Source organism: Lepisma saccharinum, chromosome 3 (genome assembly GCF_977018435.1).
Source record: "Lepisma saccharinum chromosome 3, izLepSacc3.1, whole genome shotgun sequence".
NCBI classification, from domain to species: Eukaryota; Metazoa; Arthropoda; class Insecta; order Zygentoma; family Lepismatidae; genus Lepisma; species Lepisma saccharinum.
The window spans coordinates 99,223,323-99,238,671 of record NC_139231.1 but is presented as its reverse complement, the minus strand read 5'-3'; the positions used below and the strand labels follow the sequence as shown (position 1 = coordinate 99,238,671).

At 37.8% G+C, this 15,349-nt stretch overlaps 1 protein-coding gene across 1 annotated transcript in view; it reads right to left on the bottom strand.

The window, feature by feature from the left end:
* LOC145985904 (uncharacterized) overlaps positions 1–15,349 on the bottom strand; it is a 204,820-nt gene that overhangs the window by 93,856 nt on the left and 95,615 nt on the right. Inside the window, exon 3 of the mRNA XM_083120042.1 lies at positions 7,273–7,385. Within this exon, the coding sequence (XP_082976168.1) occupies positions 7,273–7,385 (113 nt within the window). The remainder of the gene's footprint in view (positions 1–7,272; positions 7,386–15,349) is intronic.

Genomic DNA, 15,349 nt, shown 5'->3' with positions numbered 1-15,349 from the left:
TGGGTCAGCGCCGATATTTGGGGGCTCCCACCTCGGATCGGACCCGGGGCCGATTGCACCAAAGGTAAGAGCGTTGCCATACACATATACAATATATTTATATTATAACAATGTAATATTAAGAGTCAGGAACTTATCAAACTTAACACTACCAATGTTCCTACCACTTGTTCAAGTAAAATTTTAATTTACATAATTATGTTGTGGAACTATGAATTGAAAATTCTGGTGTTTACCGCAACGGATCTACTATACAATGGACTTGAAAAAAAATCCGTGATCGATAAAGAAACATGTAAGTAAGTTATGGCCATTCAAGAAAGGAAGATCCTGATTGACTGGGTACTTCTCAATTTCTCCCTCTCGCTGAAATTTCTAAAAATACGTTCTCTCTCACACTGCTGTCACGTGGAAAGGCATGGTGGCACTTAAGGGCGGACAGCAAGTGTTCGCTTCAGAACTCATGAACAATGCATCCAAGAGGGCCTTCAAAGGGACGGATTTTCCCACGCATCTCATCCAGAAACATGGTGGTCTGCGGGTCCACGAAATATGGAATAAACGTGGTTTTATTCCTTCCAGGAGCACATTGCAATTTCTACGCTCTCCTACTTTTGCTTCGAGAACAGTGCACGGCCTGGGAATCACAAGATGATGATACTGTCTTTTGTCATTGTGCTTTTTTTGGTCACCGTTTAGCAGCGTTTTGACAACACATGCTTGCACATGTACGTCTTCTATAAAACATTTGCACATGTGTGCCAAGAAAGGAAAGTTCAAGTAAATTGTTGCTGAAAAATATGCACTTAAAATATATTTCTGTTCAACATCACAGGCGTTCCCAGAGAGGGACTGAAAGGGCTACAGCCCCCTCCAAAAAGTTGAGAACCATGAAAATTTTGAATCAAAAACAGCGATGAACTCGGGAAAAACCAGAGTAGTAAATGCAAACTCCTCTTCTCTTAAAATGACCCCTGATTGCGATTTTTGAGAGTGGAAAGTTCGAAGTATACGAGATATCTTGTTGTGTCTGCCGTCCCCCTAGAAAGCAGCTATACACTAACCACCTTTACAATTCCAGCCCTTCCCGAAAACAAAAATCTGCGTACGCCAAAAAAAAAACGGAATGAATGATTTGTAGGAAATGTAAGAAAATTCAGGAATATATTTACATTTATTTCTTATACCAGTATATGAACGCACCTTCCCATATCACAGCACTCCGGAAATTCACCAAAGATTCCTCCATTTTACTCGATAACTTATAAGAGCGAGCCAAATACAATCTGAAAATTATCTTGACTAGAACCGATGCCATCCCCAATTTACTCCCAATTCTCACAACAAAACAAGATATAGCTGAGATATCAAGTTTTTCTGGCATAATTCTCTACAGGCGGCAATTCTTGTGCGTAAGATATCCATGACCATAACAAGCACGAATTTCTGTTCATCTTGTTCAATGAGCCATTCTACACATACACAAGGGGGGAGAGAGAGAGAGAGAGAGAGAGAGAGAGAGAGAGGTCTGGAATGAAAGAATATTTCACAAATAAATTGGTAAAGAAATGACTACTTAATGAGAAAACAACACCACGGTTACGTAGAAATAATAAATGCTTAAGGATCCTGTTGGGAAAGTATTGATTTTCACGTATATGTATGCTAACTATACACTCTGCTGCTAACCAGCCAGGGGCACACGCGCCAATGTACGTGTACGCACATACGCACACATGGATTTAATTTCAAATAGTTTTTATTAGTTTAACCCTACTCTTCAATGTCATTTTTAATGGTGCAGTCACCGGCATTAAAAATGGGATACCTATATCCTGAAATACTGCTTTCTCTGCAATACTTACGTATGTGCGTTGCATAACTTTACTGCAATGAGCCAACTCCAAGAGCACCTTTTCAGTAGGAAGTCCTTCTATTGCCTGAGAGTTAGGTAACACACATAATGCAGCAGGGAAGTATTTCAGGATCTACGTGTCCCATTTCTATTCCCAGTGACTGTACAATTGTTAATTATATTAACAATTAATCAAATGATCTCACGTTCGGTGGTGAGTTTGGGTGTCCTGAAACTAAACTCTTGATGCTATCATCGACGAAAAGCTAAACTTCAATGACCACATTACATATACTACTAAACGAGCCATGCGTCTCCTTGGCATTCTGTATAGGTTCACTGAAATCCAAAACCAATCAGCCATTAGCATATTTTTCAAATCCTTTATCTCTCCCATTCTTGAATACTGCTCTCCCATCTGAACTGTGGCTTCTAAAACTAATCTACCCAGGATTGATTCTGTCCTCAGCTTTTTCCTCGCCGTTGCTCGCCATAGAATACCTTCTCTCAAAAACCTCAATAAAACAGATATTATGTCTATTTTGAACATAAAGTCACCATACACTCGTCACGAACTATCAGACATGAAATGTTTATATAAAATCATTAATGGAAAAATTAAAACCGAATTCCTTGTCAACCAATTTAATCTATAAGTATCCGCACGGCCAACCCGCTCTTTCACATTCCCGCTACAAGGCTCTCTCTCCTACAGCGCTCTCTTTACTATAGCCTCCCCCCACTTATACAATAACCTGCCTGTAAATGTTGATATTTTCTTGTCAGAACACAGTTACCGACAATCACTAAGAATGTACATGTAACAATTTTATTTTTCGTCTGCCATCTTGTATTGTCTTGTTATGTTGTAATTTTTATTTTATCTTGTTACAATTTCAGTATAAAATGGTCTTTCAGTACTGTGTCCGAAACTTTAGTAAATAAATATATAAATCTTATTTCATCGTTGTACACTAATGTAAAACCGTTTTTAACAATCCTTAAAAAGTTTTTTTCCTAGAGAACAGATATTCTCAGCTAACCAATACCACAATATAGTACCTAGGTATTGATATCGAGTGATTTGAATTATTTTGAATAACAAGATAATGTAGAAAAAGGAAACGCTTGAGAATACAGGTGGTACAATTTCAGTTCGAGAGTTTGGGGGGACACAATGTTCCACCTCCGTTCCTGCGCCACTGAAATTACTGCAACGCATATGGCAAGGGAGTCGCAGAAGACTCTTCGTGTTCCCAGGCACCCTCCAGTTTACCCAGTCTCTGTTTGATCAGCATGTCCATTAAAGAGCATCCGGAGCCCGCAATTATTAGACCAGTCTATTCAGCAAATGCATTTTAACCGACCTCAGACATTTCTTATTCGGGTTGGAATGGTAGGAAGAGAAGAATTCCACTCTTTGTAGTTTAATTACCTCGCTATACGTGCATGGTTTAAGAGAAATTGCACATTTTGCGCAATCTTTCTCTATCTTATTTTAGTACGAATAAGGTCGGAATTCTGGTACTTCTATTGCTAGAAATTGTTTTACTTGCACGAAAGACAACCGCTATAACTAACGGGTGGGTAACATGGTCGTGTATTTTGTTCGAGTATAATCAAATATATTTTAATCTCTTTTCGCAACTTAGATATATGGGGAGAGGAGTAACTTTTTTTATGCTCTTCAGCACGTTATCTTGAATAAAATAAATGAAATTGTTTTATTGATGATAATTATTATGTTACGTATTATACAATATAGGAAGGTCAAGACGAAGATGGAGGGACAACGTTGAGATGGACCTAAAGGAAATCGGTAGGGATGAAAAAGAGTATATAGATCTTGCTCAAGATAGGGACAGATGGAAGGCCTGTGTTGCTGCAGCCATGAACCTTCGGGTTTAAGAAGGCTAGAGAGTTAGTTAATTATGCAATATTTGTCTTGACATTTTACGAATGTAGAGCGACAGCAGCATCCGAAATCCAGAGCGGCTAAATGTTAGCGCGCTTGTATTTAGTATGAGTAGCCCGGTGTCGATCCTCGGTGGAAATTCTAGCATTTCGAGAACGAGTGGTCACCGTAAGTAGTCTACTCTGGTAACCCAGATAAAAGTGCCGATGGAACTCGATGCACAGTTTACGGATGGTGGGCCTCTAATCATTCAAATAATCTCAAAGGGCCTCCCCGATGGTGCAGTGGTAGCATCGTTGCTTGTAACCAAGGGGTCCCGGGTTCGATACCCGGTGGAGGCACATGGTGGTTCGGATCCCACTTTACATTGTAGGTCCAGTCCCAATTAGCCTTACAGTGCATAAAGTGGACTTAAAACACAAACTCAATCAATCAATCATTCAATAATCTCAAGTAATAGTGAGTTAAATCTCATGTAATAAAAAAATATGTAATACAATCATTGCATACTTTACAAGCACTAGCTACTTCTGAGTGAGTTTGAGTTTGAGTTGCTGTTTTAAGTCCACCTACAGTTTAAAGTGGAATCCGAACCACTTGTGCCTCCATCGGGTATCGAACCCGGGACCCACTTCTGAGTGAGTTTTGTCGTCGACTCGGGATATCGTCAGCGAAAATTCCAGTTCAAATGACAGGCCTAGGTTTCGGTGTTCTGTTTTGAAATTTTTAATACCGTAAATATTCTTACCAAAATATTTTCCTAGGCACACAACTGCGCAATACTTTAATTTGTAGATATACGGAAGATAAATATCAATTATAGCCTTCAACAAAATTAATTTCGAGTCATGGAAATCACAGGATGTAAGAACTACATCTTATATTACATACCCACTCTCCGTTACTTACTACTCGTATTAGAATTCATGTGGCATATTGAAAAAAAATCACACTCAATATGTTTAATTCGACACCAGAAATTAAACACAAAAACTGAAAATAATTATGTCGATACAGAACGGGCCATGATTTAAAATGGGTGCGCTGGGCGATCGTAAAAAAGCAACACAATTAAGAAAATAAATAATATATTTGAAAGATTAGATTATAGGGAAAGGGCAGGAAGATATCCACCAAACCCAACGCACCTAGCATCATAAATCCGGGCCTGCAAGAAAGTAAAGTTTTCACTTACTGTACTCTGTCCATGTTCTGTTCCATCTGCCCCAAGATAGACATAACCACGGCCAGGAAGCGTCTGTTCTGATCTATGTTCTTCATGTGCCTGTCAGGTGGCGTGGAAGAAAAACTGGACAATTAGTCAGGGGCGGACTGAGCAGCCACTGGGAGCTATGATTCCGAGACCACTTTTTATTGCTTCATAAAAAAGTAGCTGGCCATGTTAGATGTACATTAACCACGATTGCTAGCAGCACATACTCGGCTTTTTTCATAGAATTTATTATCCCTTGTGTTTTTTCTGTTTTAATCTATCCAGTGAATGCTCAGTTATAGGTCGAAAACAATAATGACAAATTTTGTAACAACACACTTATATTATTTAACATGCATAAATAATATCTAAAGCATAAATAACAGTCTATTTTTAAATATTTTCAGTTTGCTGGTGCTATGTAATATCATAAAACTATACTACATACAAGTGAACTATTAAATTAATAAGAATTCCTGGAATAAGTAAACATTTTCAATTACAAGCTACATTTAGCACTAAAAAAATAGTATCATTCCTCTCTTGAAATACGTGCACGCATGATTTTCTTCTGTTCATTCAAGACTTTTAGCAGTCGTAAAACAACTGTAATCTATTTAGAACATGTAATACTTCACACTTAACTGCAAATGTGAAGAAACGTGGTAAATACTGGAAACGTGAAGAAATTTTCAAGTTATGCTGAAATAAGTTGTGCTGAAGACTTCATTGTATTCCAATTTTAGAAACGTTCCATAGGAAGGTGGCACAATTATTGCATGTCTTATAAATTAAAGTTTATCACTTGTTACTAAAGATTGTAGCAGAAAAACGAGATTTTCAATGTCAAATAATCATATTTCCCCCGTGTTCCGTTGGATAAATAAATTGTCGAGAAATTTGCAAAATTACTTATTTTTTATTTATATTTGTATGAACCATAGAATAGTAAAAGAAGCAAATAAAATTGTTTTATCTCAATTATTCTAGTGTTACGTTAACCTGATATGTCTGCAAATGATTCAAGAGCAGAGATATTCCTGGAATTGTTAATTGTAGATGCATAATTACGATTATTCTTTTCAATTAAAAACGACTTAAGCACGGCAAAATTGTATCTCGCTGGTTGAGTGTTTACCACCTCGATTTGTAAACAGAGAACAGAGAAATAACCAAGGATATTTGTGAAACTCAATGTAATTAGAAGCCATTTGTTGACATAGATACGAAGCATGTTTTGCATCTAAACATTTTGGTTAATTACCAGCTATACGTGTGTTGCCATTTTGTCTTCATATTAGATTCCCATTGTACTTTTCTCATTTGTAGGAATGATGGAGGATCTTCCTATGATGTATATACATGTATAGTAAGTATACTATGTGTACAGATTAATATGAGTTCCACCTCTTATAATTCTTTCATTAGACGAACATGTTATAGAGACGCTTTAAAATTAAAATAAAACAAACACAAAGTTTTAGAATTTTTAGTAAGCACGAAATGTTACAAATAATAGATTATTGAAATTATTAATATTTTTAGAAAGATCTCACTCTTTTGTTATCCTACATTATTGATATTCTAAAATCTGGAAGTGCTTTATAATGTAAATCTCCCGACCATGGGTTGGAAATAAAGTGCACAGATGACAAGAGACTACATGATTTGAGACTAAATATTCCTAGAAACAGTCTATTTCCATGACTTGCTTTCATAGTCAAATATTTACTTCCTATTCTAATGCCTAGCCTCTTCACTGGTATGGTTGTAACGTTGTTGCCTTGAAATCAACGGGCCTCGAGTTTGATACCCAGGTGGAGAAGTATAATGATTCGGATCCTACTTTAAACTGTAGGCCCAGCCCCGATATGTGCATAGAAGTGGACTTAACACATCGAAGCAAATTATTCTAATACCTAATTTAGATGATTACATTCAGATTGTATGATGTTATGAAGACATTTGTGTCAAATTTTTTTATTTAATAAAAATTCATAGCAAATTTATTAATAAAAGGATACTTCAATGTGAATAATAAGCTGGAAAACAAAAACATTAGCTCGAGAAATTCATTTGTCTTTTGCTGAAGTTGTGAGCTTAAATTTCATGAAAGTATAAATAATTGAAAATTCCTATCTTTCTGCTACAAACATATTTTGTCCAACTCGGGGTAATTGAATTATGGAATTGGAGTGTCTTATTAATGTTTTTTGAGGTTATAACAGTTCAATTTACTGAACTTCAGATGCATGCAGTTCTTGAAATTGAACTTCTAGATCACGTTACCTGTCGATGAGACTGTCTGATGAAGGTTCATCCTCTGAGCTCGTAGCTGACGCCACCGCAAGGACCAGGCAGAAGATGACCACAAACTCTCGTCTGACTTCCATCTTGTTAATCTAAAATTAAAAGAATAGAGGCCTATAATTACACTTATTACTCAAGAGCCTAGTTTCAAGATGGAGGCACATAGTGTTTCGGATCCCACTTTAAAGTGTAGGTCCAGTCCCGATTAGCCTTACTGTGCATAAAGTGAACTTAAAACACCAATTCAACCAACCAACCTAGTTTCAAGAGTTGGATTTGATTTTCCGTGATTTATTACTTTTCTACCTAGCTACGTTAAACGTGTCGATAAGAGTACTTTGTAAATAAATAAAATAGTTGAAGACCAAGCATAGTGAAATATTAATATCTCATCCAGGTCTCTAATCTAGGATCTTGGCTTCGTAGTGCGCAATGCTAACCATTTCAACACGGAAGCTACCTAACTCCAAGCTTTTTTGAAAAGAAAAAATAGATCAAATGTATCATAATTGACTCATTGATTTTGAAATCACGTTAAATAGGGGTATTTATGAATATTGTTGACCAACCCACTCGTTACTACAAAACGAGAGCGTTTACCACCACGCCATCGGGGAGAACCTACATGATGTTAATTATACAGGTATTTCATAGGGGTATATCAGCAGAATAAGGGGAGATGTTATGGCTTCTTTTGTCGGCAATGAGTGCTATATTTAACTGCAGAGCATTCCGTGACATTCGCTACGAGACTCTGCGTCAAGCGGCTCAGCGTCAGCGCTTGTCTTTCCAGGTGAACGGGGTCCGAGACAGTCGGCTAGAGTCGACTATTAAAATTACAGTTTTCATATTGTGTACTAACCTTGACTACAGAAGGTGTTGAAAATGATGTCCTCTGCTGCAACATATTCTGGCATCTCCGAAGGAAATTGACATTTACACGTGCAAGTTCGTCTACTGTAATTCTCTGAATTTCTCGTACAATACTGTCTTTTAACTCAGGGATGGTGTGCGGATTGTCTTTTTATACTTTATTTTCTAGATTCCCCCATAAATAAAAATCGCAGGCAGGCCCTGTTAGTATAAACTTTTTTACGGGCTTTTCACCCTCCACACAATACAGTTCCTTCGCACTTGGTCATTGGTCGAGTCCTCTCGAGTCACTATTGCATTCGCTTACTTCAGAGATTCCCAGGACAGAGTATATGGTGTTAGATGCAGAACAAGATTGCCCCGATTAACCAAAAGTAGCAGACAAGAGGCATAAAATAATAAATCATTTCTGAAGGGAAAGTCATGTCGACTCCTTTTGCACGAGTCAGCGATATCGTTTTCCGTGTTTAGCATCCCTCGTAGAGCTTGATGCTGTTCTCTCCAAATATCTCGTTCTCTCAGAGGTATGCCCAAGGGACCTGCTGCTCATGAAATTTTACCTCTGATTTCCCGGTAACTCTCAAAGCGCGTGACAAATTGACTTCTGATGCAATATTCACGTTAAGTTAGAACTACTTTGACGCTAAAAAGCAACTCGTCTTTTGCAAACCAGTTTCTGTTAAACTCCCTCTACAAGTTCATTTTCGGCTCGTATTGATGTTTTAATAAATTATAGATCTCAAACCATTTATAATTCTACTTGCAAATCTACGATAAAAAAAATTAAATATTTATCAAGTTCGAGTTTAGATTACTGCGTAGCCAAAACATGCTTCATGCTAGAGTCTATCCATAGTTAATTGAATATAGTTTTTTTACGAATTGGCATTAAGGGTTAATTAAGGGTGAATTCCAAAAACACTTCCTCCTGTATCGATTTGGGTTTTATTTACTACTATATTTTTACATGCAAAAAGTTTTATATATTTTTCTTTTTGGATATAATTACTTATTGGTAACATGCGAAGGAATATTCCATTGCTTTATTTTCACATAACGGTAAAGCAATTTTTTTTCGAGAATCTCTCAGAGAGTCCAAGTTTGTTTTCTAATCGAGACTGAACATACAGTTTAAAGTGGCATCGAGGTATCAGGTGTATCAGGTAAAGGCAATGTGCCTTTACCTGATATTTTGTTGTATTTTTGTTATTTTACGCCGCTTTTCTGCCATTTTTGGCCAATCGCGACCATGCGGATGAGTGATGAACACTCACAAGGAACACCCATGCCCAGGCTGCAGGGGCGATGATAGGGGTGTGTGAAAAGGTGCTTTCGCACCCCTTAATTTTCTTCCCCCTTTTCAAAACTCATTATTACCAAAAACACTATTAACTCTTGCATTGTCATATTATTGGACTTATTAATACCATTCCGTTATGTGGAGCGTAGAATGTTTTGTATTGGAGTGAGATCCCGGTCATTGTACACATACACAATAGGCAAGCCATTGTTCCTTAGCTGAAAGAGAAGTCGCATTTACTTCATGAACTGAGGCACTATCTCTACAATGGTCAGCGGTTGTTATCTATCTCTCGTTATTATTGTTGTTAAGAATTGTTCATAAGACACAATATATGAAATTTCCCCGCCTTAACAAGCTTTGTTCGTGTATTTCCGACAGCGTAGTGGTAACGTCGTCGCCTTATAATCAAGGGGTACAGGGTTCGAAACCCGGTGGAGGCACAAAGTGGATCGGAACACACTTTAAACTATAGGTCCAGACTCACTTCGCCTTCTCTTCTTCTTCTATTGCACTACAGCCCTTGGTGGGTTCTGGTATCTCAACTCAATTCTCCTATCTGTGCATAATAGTGGACTTCAAACTCAAAGAAACGTTGTTCGTTTGAAATTATAAATATGTGGTTGTTGTGGTCAAAGGAAGCACAAATGAAGCGTCACTAGTAGTGTCCAGTTTCATTTGCATATTTTCATAGAAGCCTGCTCAATAGGGTGTAGTGAAAATTTTTTTCTTGAATTTCGAAATGCCTGTAGTCAGAAAAGTTGCATTTTGGTATCAGATAGTCAATAAAAAAAATCAGCTCTCTAGGTCAATTTCTTCTGGTACCCCAAGGCCTCCGAAGTTTTCATATGTCCACTTATTTTAGCGTATTGGAAGATACATGGAGAATTCTGGATGTGATGAAATTATATCTTCATATCCGCCTTTAAAAGCAAAATGAGAAAAACTCAGGAACCTCATGTTTCAGAAATTAGTGAAAGTGTTTCTCACCAAGTGGTAGGAATTTTGATGAAAGCTTCATTGCCATCAGTGTCACATCAGCAAGTCGTTGCAAAAGTGAAAAAACTTCACGAACACTATCGAAATCTCTTAAAGCCCTTTAAGCGTAGACAAAATGAAGAAAACTAGAAGAAAAAATTGCATTGTATTGCTCACATGCTCACTCTACATTATTTGATATATCGTGTTGCAAGTGTAAAGATTTTTCAACCTGTGTTTGTTCTAGAGAGAAGAAAGTACCTATTCAAGAAAGATAATTTCTTTTGGATCAAAGAACAACGAGAAAAATTTTCATTGGAAAAACTGATTTTAAAAAATCCAAAGAATTTCAGAAGAAGCAAGCAAGAAAAGCTATGGAAGAAGCAAGACCTTCAGAAACATTTGTCAATCTGTAGTGTCAATGCTGCTACTAGTAGCCGCAATCAAATCCATCAAGTGAACTGGAGGAAGAAGGTTGAGATACTGACAGCGACACGAGTAAAATACTTAAAACCAAATCGGAAATGCTCTCCACTTCAGCGAATTCCTCATTAACCTCAAACGAAACTCAAATGCAGTTGCCTCTTAAGAATTTTGCTAGAGAGTGTGACAGACATCGCATATCTGACAGAAGTGCAGATAAAATTGCTAGTGCAGTTCTTCAAGATGTAGGTGCAGTGATGCAGATGTGATAGATGGGAGCAAGGTTAGAAGGAAAAGAAGTAAATTCAGGAAAACAGCTGCTGATAGTTTGGATACTCTGACTGGATTGTATTTTGTTGGCAGGAAGGGCCAGGGAAGAATTAATGATAAGAGAGGAGTGAAGAATTATGGTCGCGTCGTAACAGAAGAGCATGTGACTCTAGTCCAGGAGCCAAATTCCAAGTATATAGGACACGTCACTGTATCACTATAAAAAATAAGATCTTGAGCTTCTGTGCTAGGAAGGAAATAAGTATGGACGATCTTCTAGCAGTTGGATGTGATGGTACAAATGTGAATACAGGAAACAAAGGAGGAGTTATTGTTTTACTCAAAAAATAACTTGGTAGACCCCTCCAGCGGCTTATTTGTTTGCTGCATATAAATGAACTCCTACTGCGCCATCTCTTTCAGAAAATTGATGGATTCACAACTGGTCCAAGGGATTTTTCTGGGGAAATAGGAAAAGCTCTACAAACTTGCGAAAAACAACCTCTTGTGCAATTCGATCCAATAAATGTTCCTTCTTCTTGTCGGCTTGTTGGGAATGTTGACTTTGAAGACTTAAGTACTGATCAGAGGTATCTCTATAATTGGTGTATTAGTGTAACAAATGGACACTGCAGTGATGAATTAGCGAATCGCAAACCAGGCCCATTAAACCATTCTAGATGGCTAACAACAGCTGCAAGACTGCTAAGGTTGTATGTATCGACTGATAAACCCTCAAATAATTTGACAACTCTTGTGACCTTTGTGGTGATGGTATATGCTCCAGTGCAAAGATATGGATTTATCTTTTCAACTATCAAGTCAAGAGCATTGATGAAAACATTTCACACTAAGAAAGAATATAAGTTGTAAAAGTAATTAGTATTACGATATGTATTATAATAATGTAATGATATAGTACTAATGGGTACTTGGGTAGTTTATTTTATGTATTTCGAGAGCACAACTTTATGGTTGTATTCAAATATCTATATTTTGCACTTGTTTACTTAGGAAACAGGGTATTCTGTGTTTCAGTTCAGGAAAATAAATAAAAAGTTATAATTTTCGGTGAGTAAATGCTGATTTTTAATATGAAATCTTCAGTGACCCTGGGGCACCACTAAAAATCAATTATTTTTTTCTGAAATAGTTAGGGTTAATTAACTGTATAATAACACAGCTTTTCCCTACAGGCATCTTCATTTTTTGAAAAAAAAAAAAATTGCCCTATATTTTCACTCCACCTTACTACTCAAACTTGATTGGTATTTGATGTAATGGTTAAAGCATATTTCTCGCTTTCTTTGTTTTCAACTTCGCACCCCCAATTTTTTTCCCCACACCCCCTCAGCACTCCTAAATGATTAATCCTGGCGCCGCCGCTGCCAGGCCGGGACTTCGAACCCGGGAACTTCGTACTTTTCCATGCTAAGTGATTAATTACAAGAGCATCAACATGAAAAATGGAAGATATCTATGCTTTTTAAATTGTTTCATGATAACCGTAGATTGTCGTTTTTATAACATTGTACTGATTTGAAAAACAAGTACCCCATATTCCATATTCTCTAATGAAACCATGTTTCAATAGATTATATACACTGAACTATCCGTATCTGCGTAATGTTTTAAAACTATACAACTCGCCATATGCGATGGACGATGAATCCGTGTGCGCAGTACACAGTTGAGAGTCACTTGACTGCGACAACCAATCCACGTCCTTTGTATTGCAGCTGCTTCAAGCAAAAGTGTGGTCACGTTGGTGTTTCTCTCTATGCCTGCGCAACCAGGAGACATCGCATGTGACGAGCTGCATAGAATAAACTTGCTTCAAAACCGTATCTATAAATATTAATTCATAAATTACGTTCCTGTAGTTGAAATTGCTACCTGTTTGATTTTCTTCTACTACAATTTCTCCATGATATTCACTCTCAAAGATCCGCTGCTTTAAATTGTAGGATTCGTTTCCACTTTTCGGACTAGGTCTTGTGCCGTATTTGCGTGCAGAGAAATATGATAATAATTCTTGTTTATGCGTTTCATTACGACATGTATAGCGTGATGGGATGTAATTAGCCAGCCTTCCTACGAAATCCTTTTATTGTCCGCCTGATGAAATGCTTCACACTGCTTGAAGCGGAGAAGAATGACTCCCCGTACATCCCGACAGAGCTCGTGTTATATTGAAAGGTTAAAATGCAAAATGCAAGTTTTCAGGGTCACCTAAGACGAATATGCATCAGAAGCAACTTGGCCAATATAAAGGGTCTCTCAAGTTCAATTTTGTTTCGTGTTCAAGCATCAGCTCTTGGCCTGAGATATGCAAAACGTTGGCATGCAATACTCTCAGGAAACAGCATATCTATATTACACATTCGTTACTAATCTTCTTTGATTGCATCCAAATCATGTTCTTGTCAAACAGTTTCATTAGTCATAGTTTATAAGAGAATACCTTACAACAACAACAACACACACACACACATACATCGTGTTTATATTTTTAATGCACTTGCGATTTTCAAATATCTGAGAAACCTCAGATTTTATATACTCATTTCAGAAGATTCTTGCATCAAATTCTCGATATATAACAACTGGGAATACAGAATTGATTATTGCTTACATAATTTTCATTAACAATCGAATTGCAACTGCACTAATAATAATATATTGCAAAAGAAAATTGTGAAGGAAAAAGAAAACTGGGCGCTGCTGTGTGCTCCGGCACCTCTGCAATAGTTAAAGTAAATGATAATTCTTTTCCTGGCCGATCCCTGTGGCAGAGTGGATTATACAGCACGGTACAATACCAGGGGCCCCGGGTTCGGATCACGGCCTGGACATGGATCTCCTTTGTGAGTGTCCCTTCGTCAATTTCATCATATCATCACTCAACCTCATCTTCGCAATTAGCCAAAAGTGGCAGAAAATCGAAGTAAAATAAACCAAATCAATTTTTGAATCAATTCCATCAATATTTTAGAGATCTTTCCATGTCTCCCTTCCGTCCGTTTGGTTAAACAAGACAACGAGGATGAATGATGATGAGATGAAAGAAATGAATCAATATCCAGAATTGTGCACTCACCAAGAAACTTCTGCTGTGAGATTTGAGGCAAGTACACAGCATACTCGAGCAACCAGACGGCTATAAAACATTGATGCAAACAATATATTAATCTTGGACTATCTCTGACTATGCCAGCAATTGTAGGCATATATTCCTTAATAAAAATCAAATATAAAAGGCACCTTCATCATCACATATGCCGTGGAATCTGGTGGCGCACGGCATGTACAGGACAACCCCTTCTAAACACACCCAAATGTGAACCCTCCTTCCACGTAGTACACACTAGACTAACGAAACTCTGGCTTTTAGAGTCAGCCGGTATAATACCACAGATAAAGATATATATCATTATCTGTGATATGCTCTGTGGGACTTGTGTGATTGTTCGTGATTGTCCATTCATCAATTTCGTCTTATCAATATTCATCCTCATCTTCTAAATTAGTCAAGGTGGCAGAATACTTCAAAATCCGAAGATGGTGACATGTATAATAAGAATGAGATTCACATTTTTTTTACAACGGGATATCTACGCTTACAGAGCAATTTCTCTCATGTTTATTTACATCCGGGCTCTTGGGAGGAAGACTTTTCTATCAATTCCTTTAGAAATAATTCTCCGCGATTTGCTGCTATCAGCAAACACTGACGCAGGAGTCGTCCGCCGGTGACAGTCCAATCACCGCAAAAACAAAGAAGATACAAAAATCCGCGACCAATGTCAGCCCCTTTGATAGATTGCTTGCTGGACCATGAAAATTACCCTCGTGAAATGTAGCGAAGGATGTCGCTTCGATCACGGCATCTGCCAGATCCATCTCCTCCCAGGCGGCCTGGCCTTTCAAGGCAACTCCCGATTCCAGGAGCAATTACAGGCATTTCGATGGCTCCACGGAGAACCTCCGCTCGCAGTGACGGAGGACCTCATTTGCCGGAGGAATGCTCTGATTTCTACGCAGTGCACGAGGAATAGAGTTCAGTGACTCGCAAGTTACAAGCACGTACATTCTTCGCATCGTTTGAGCACTTCTCAGGTGTCATTTGCGACTCTTGGGAGGGCAAATTTCCGAACTTTTGATTGATTTGCTTTATTTTTTACTTCGCTTTTTGTGCCACTTTTGGCTAAT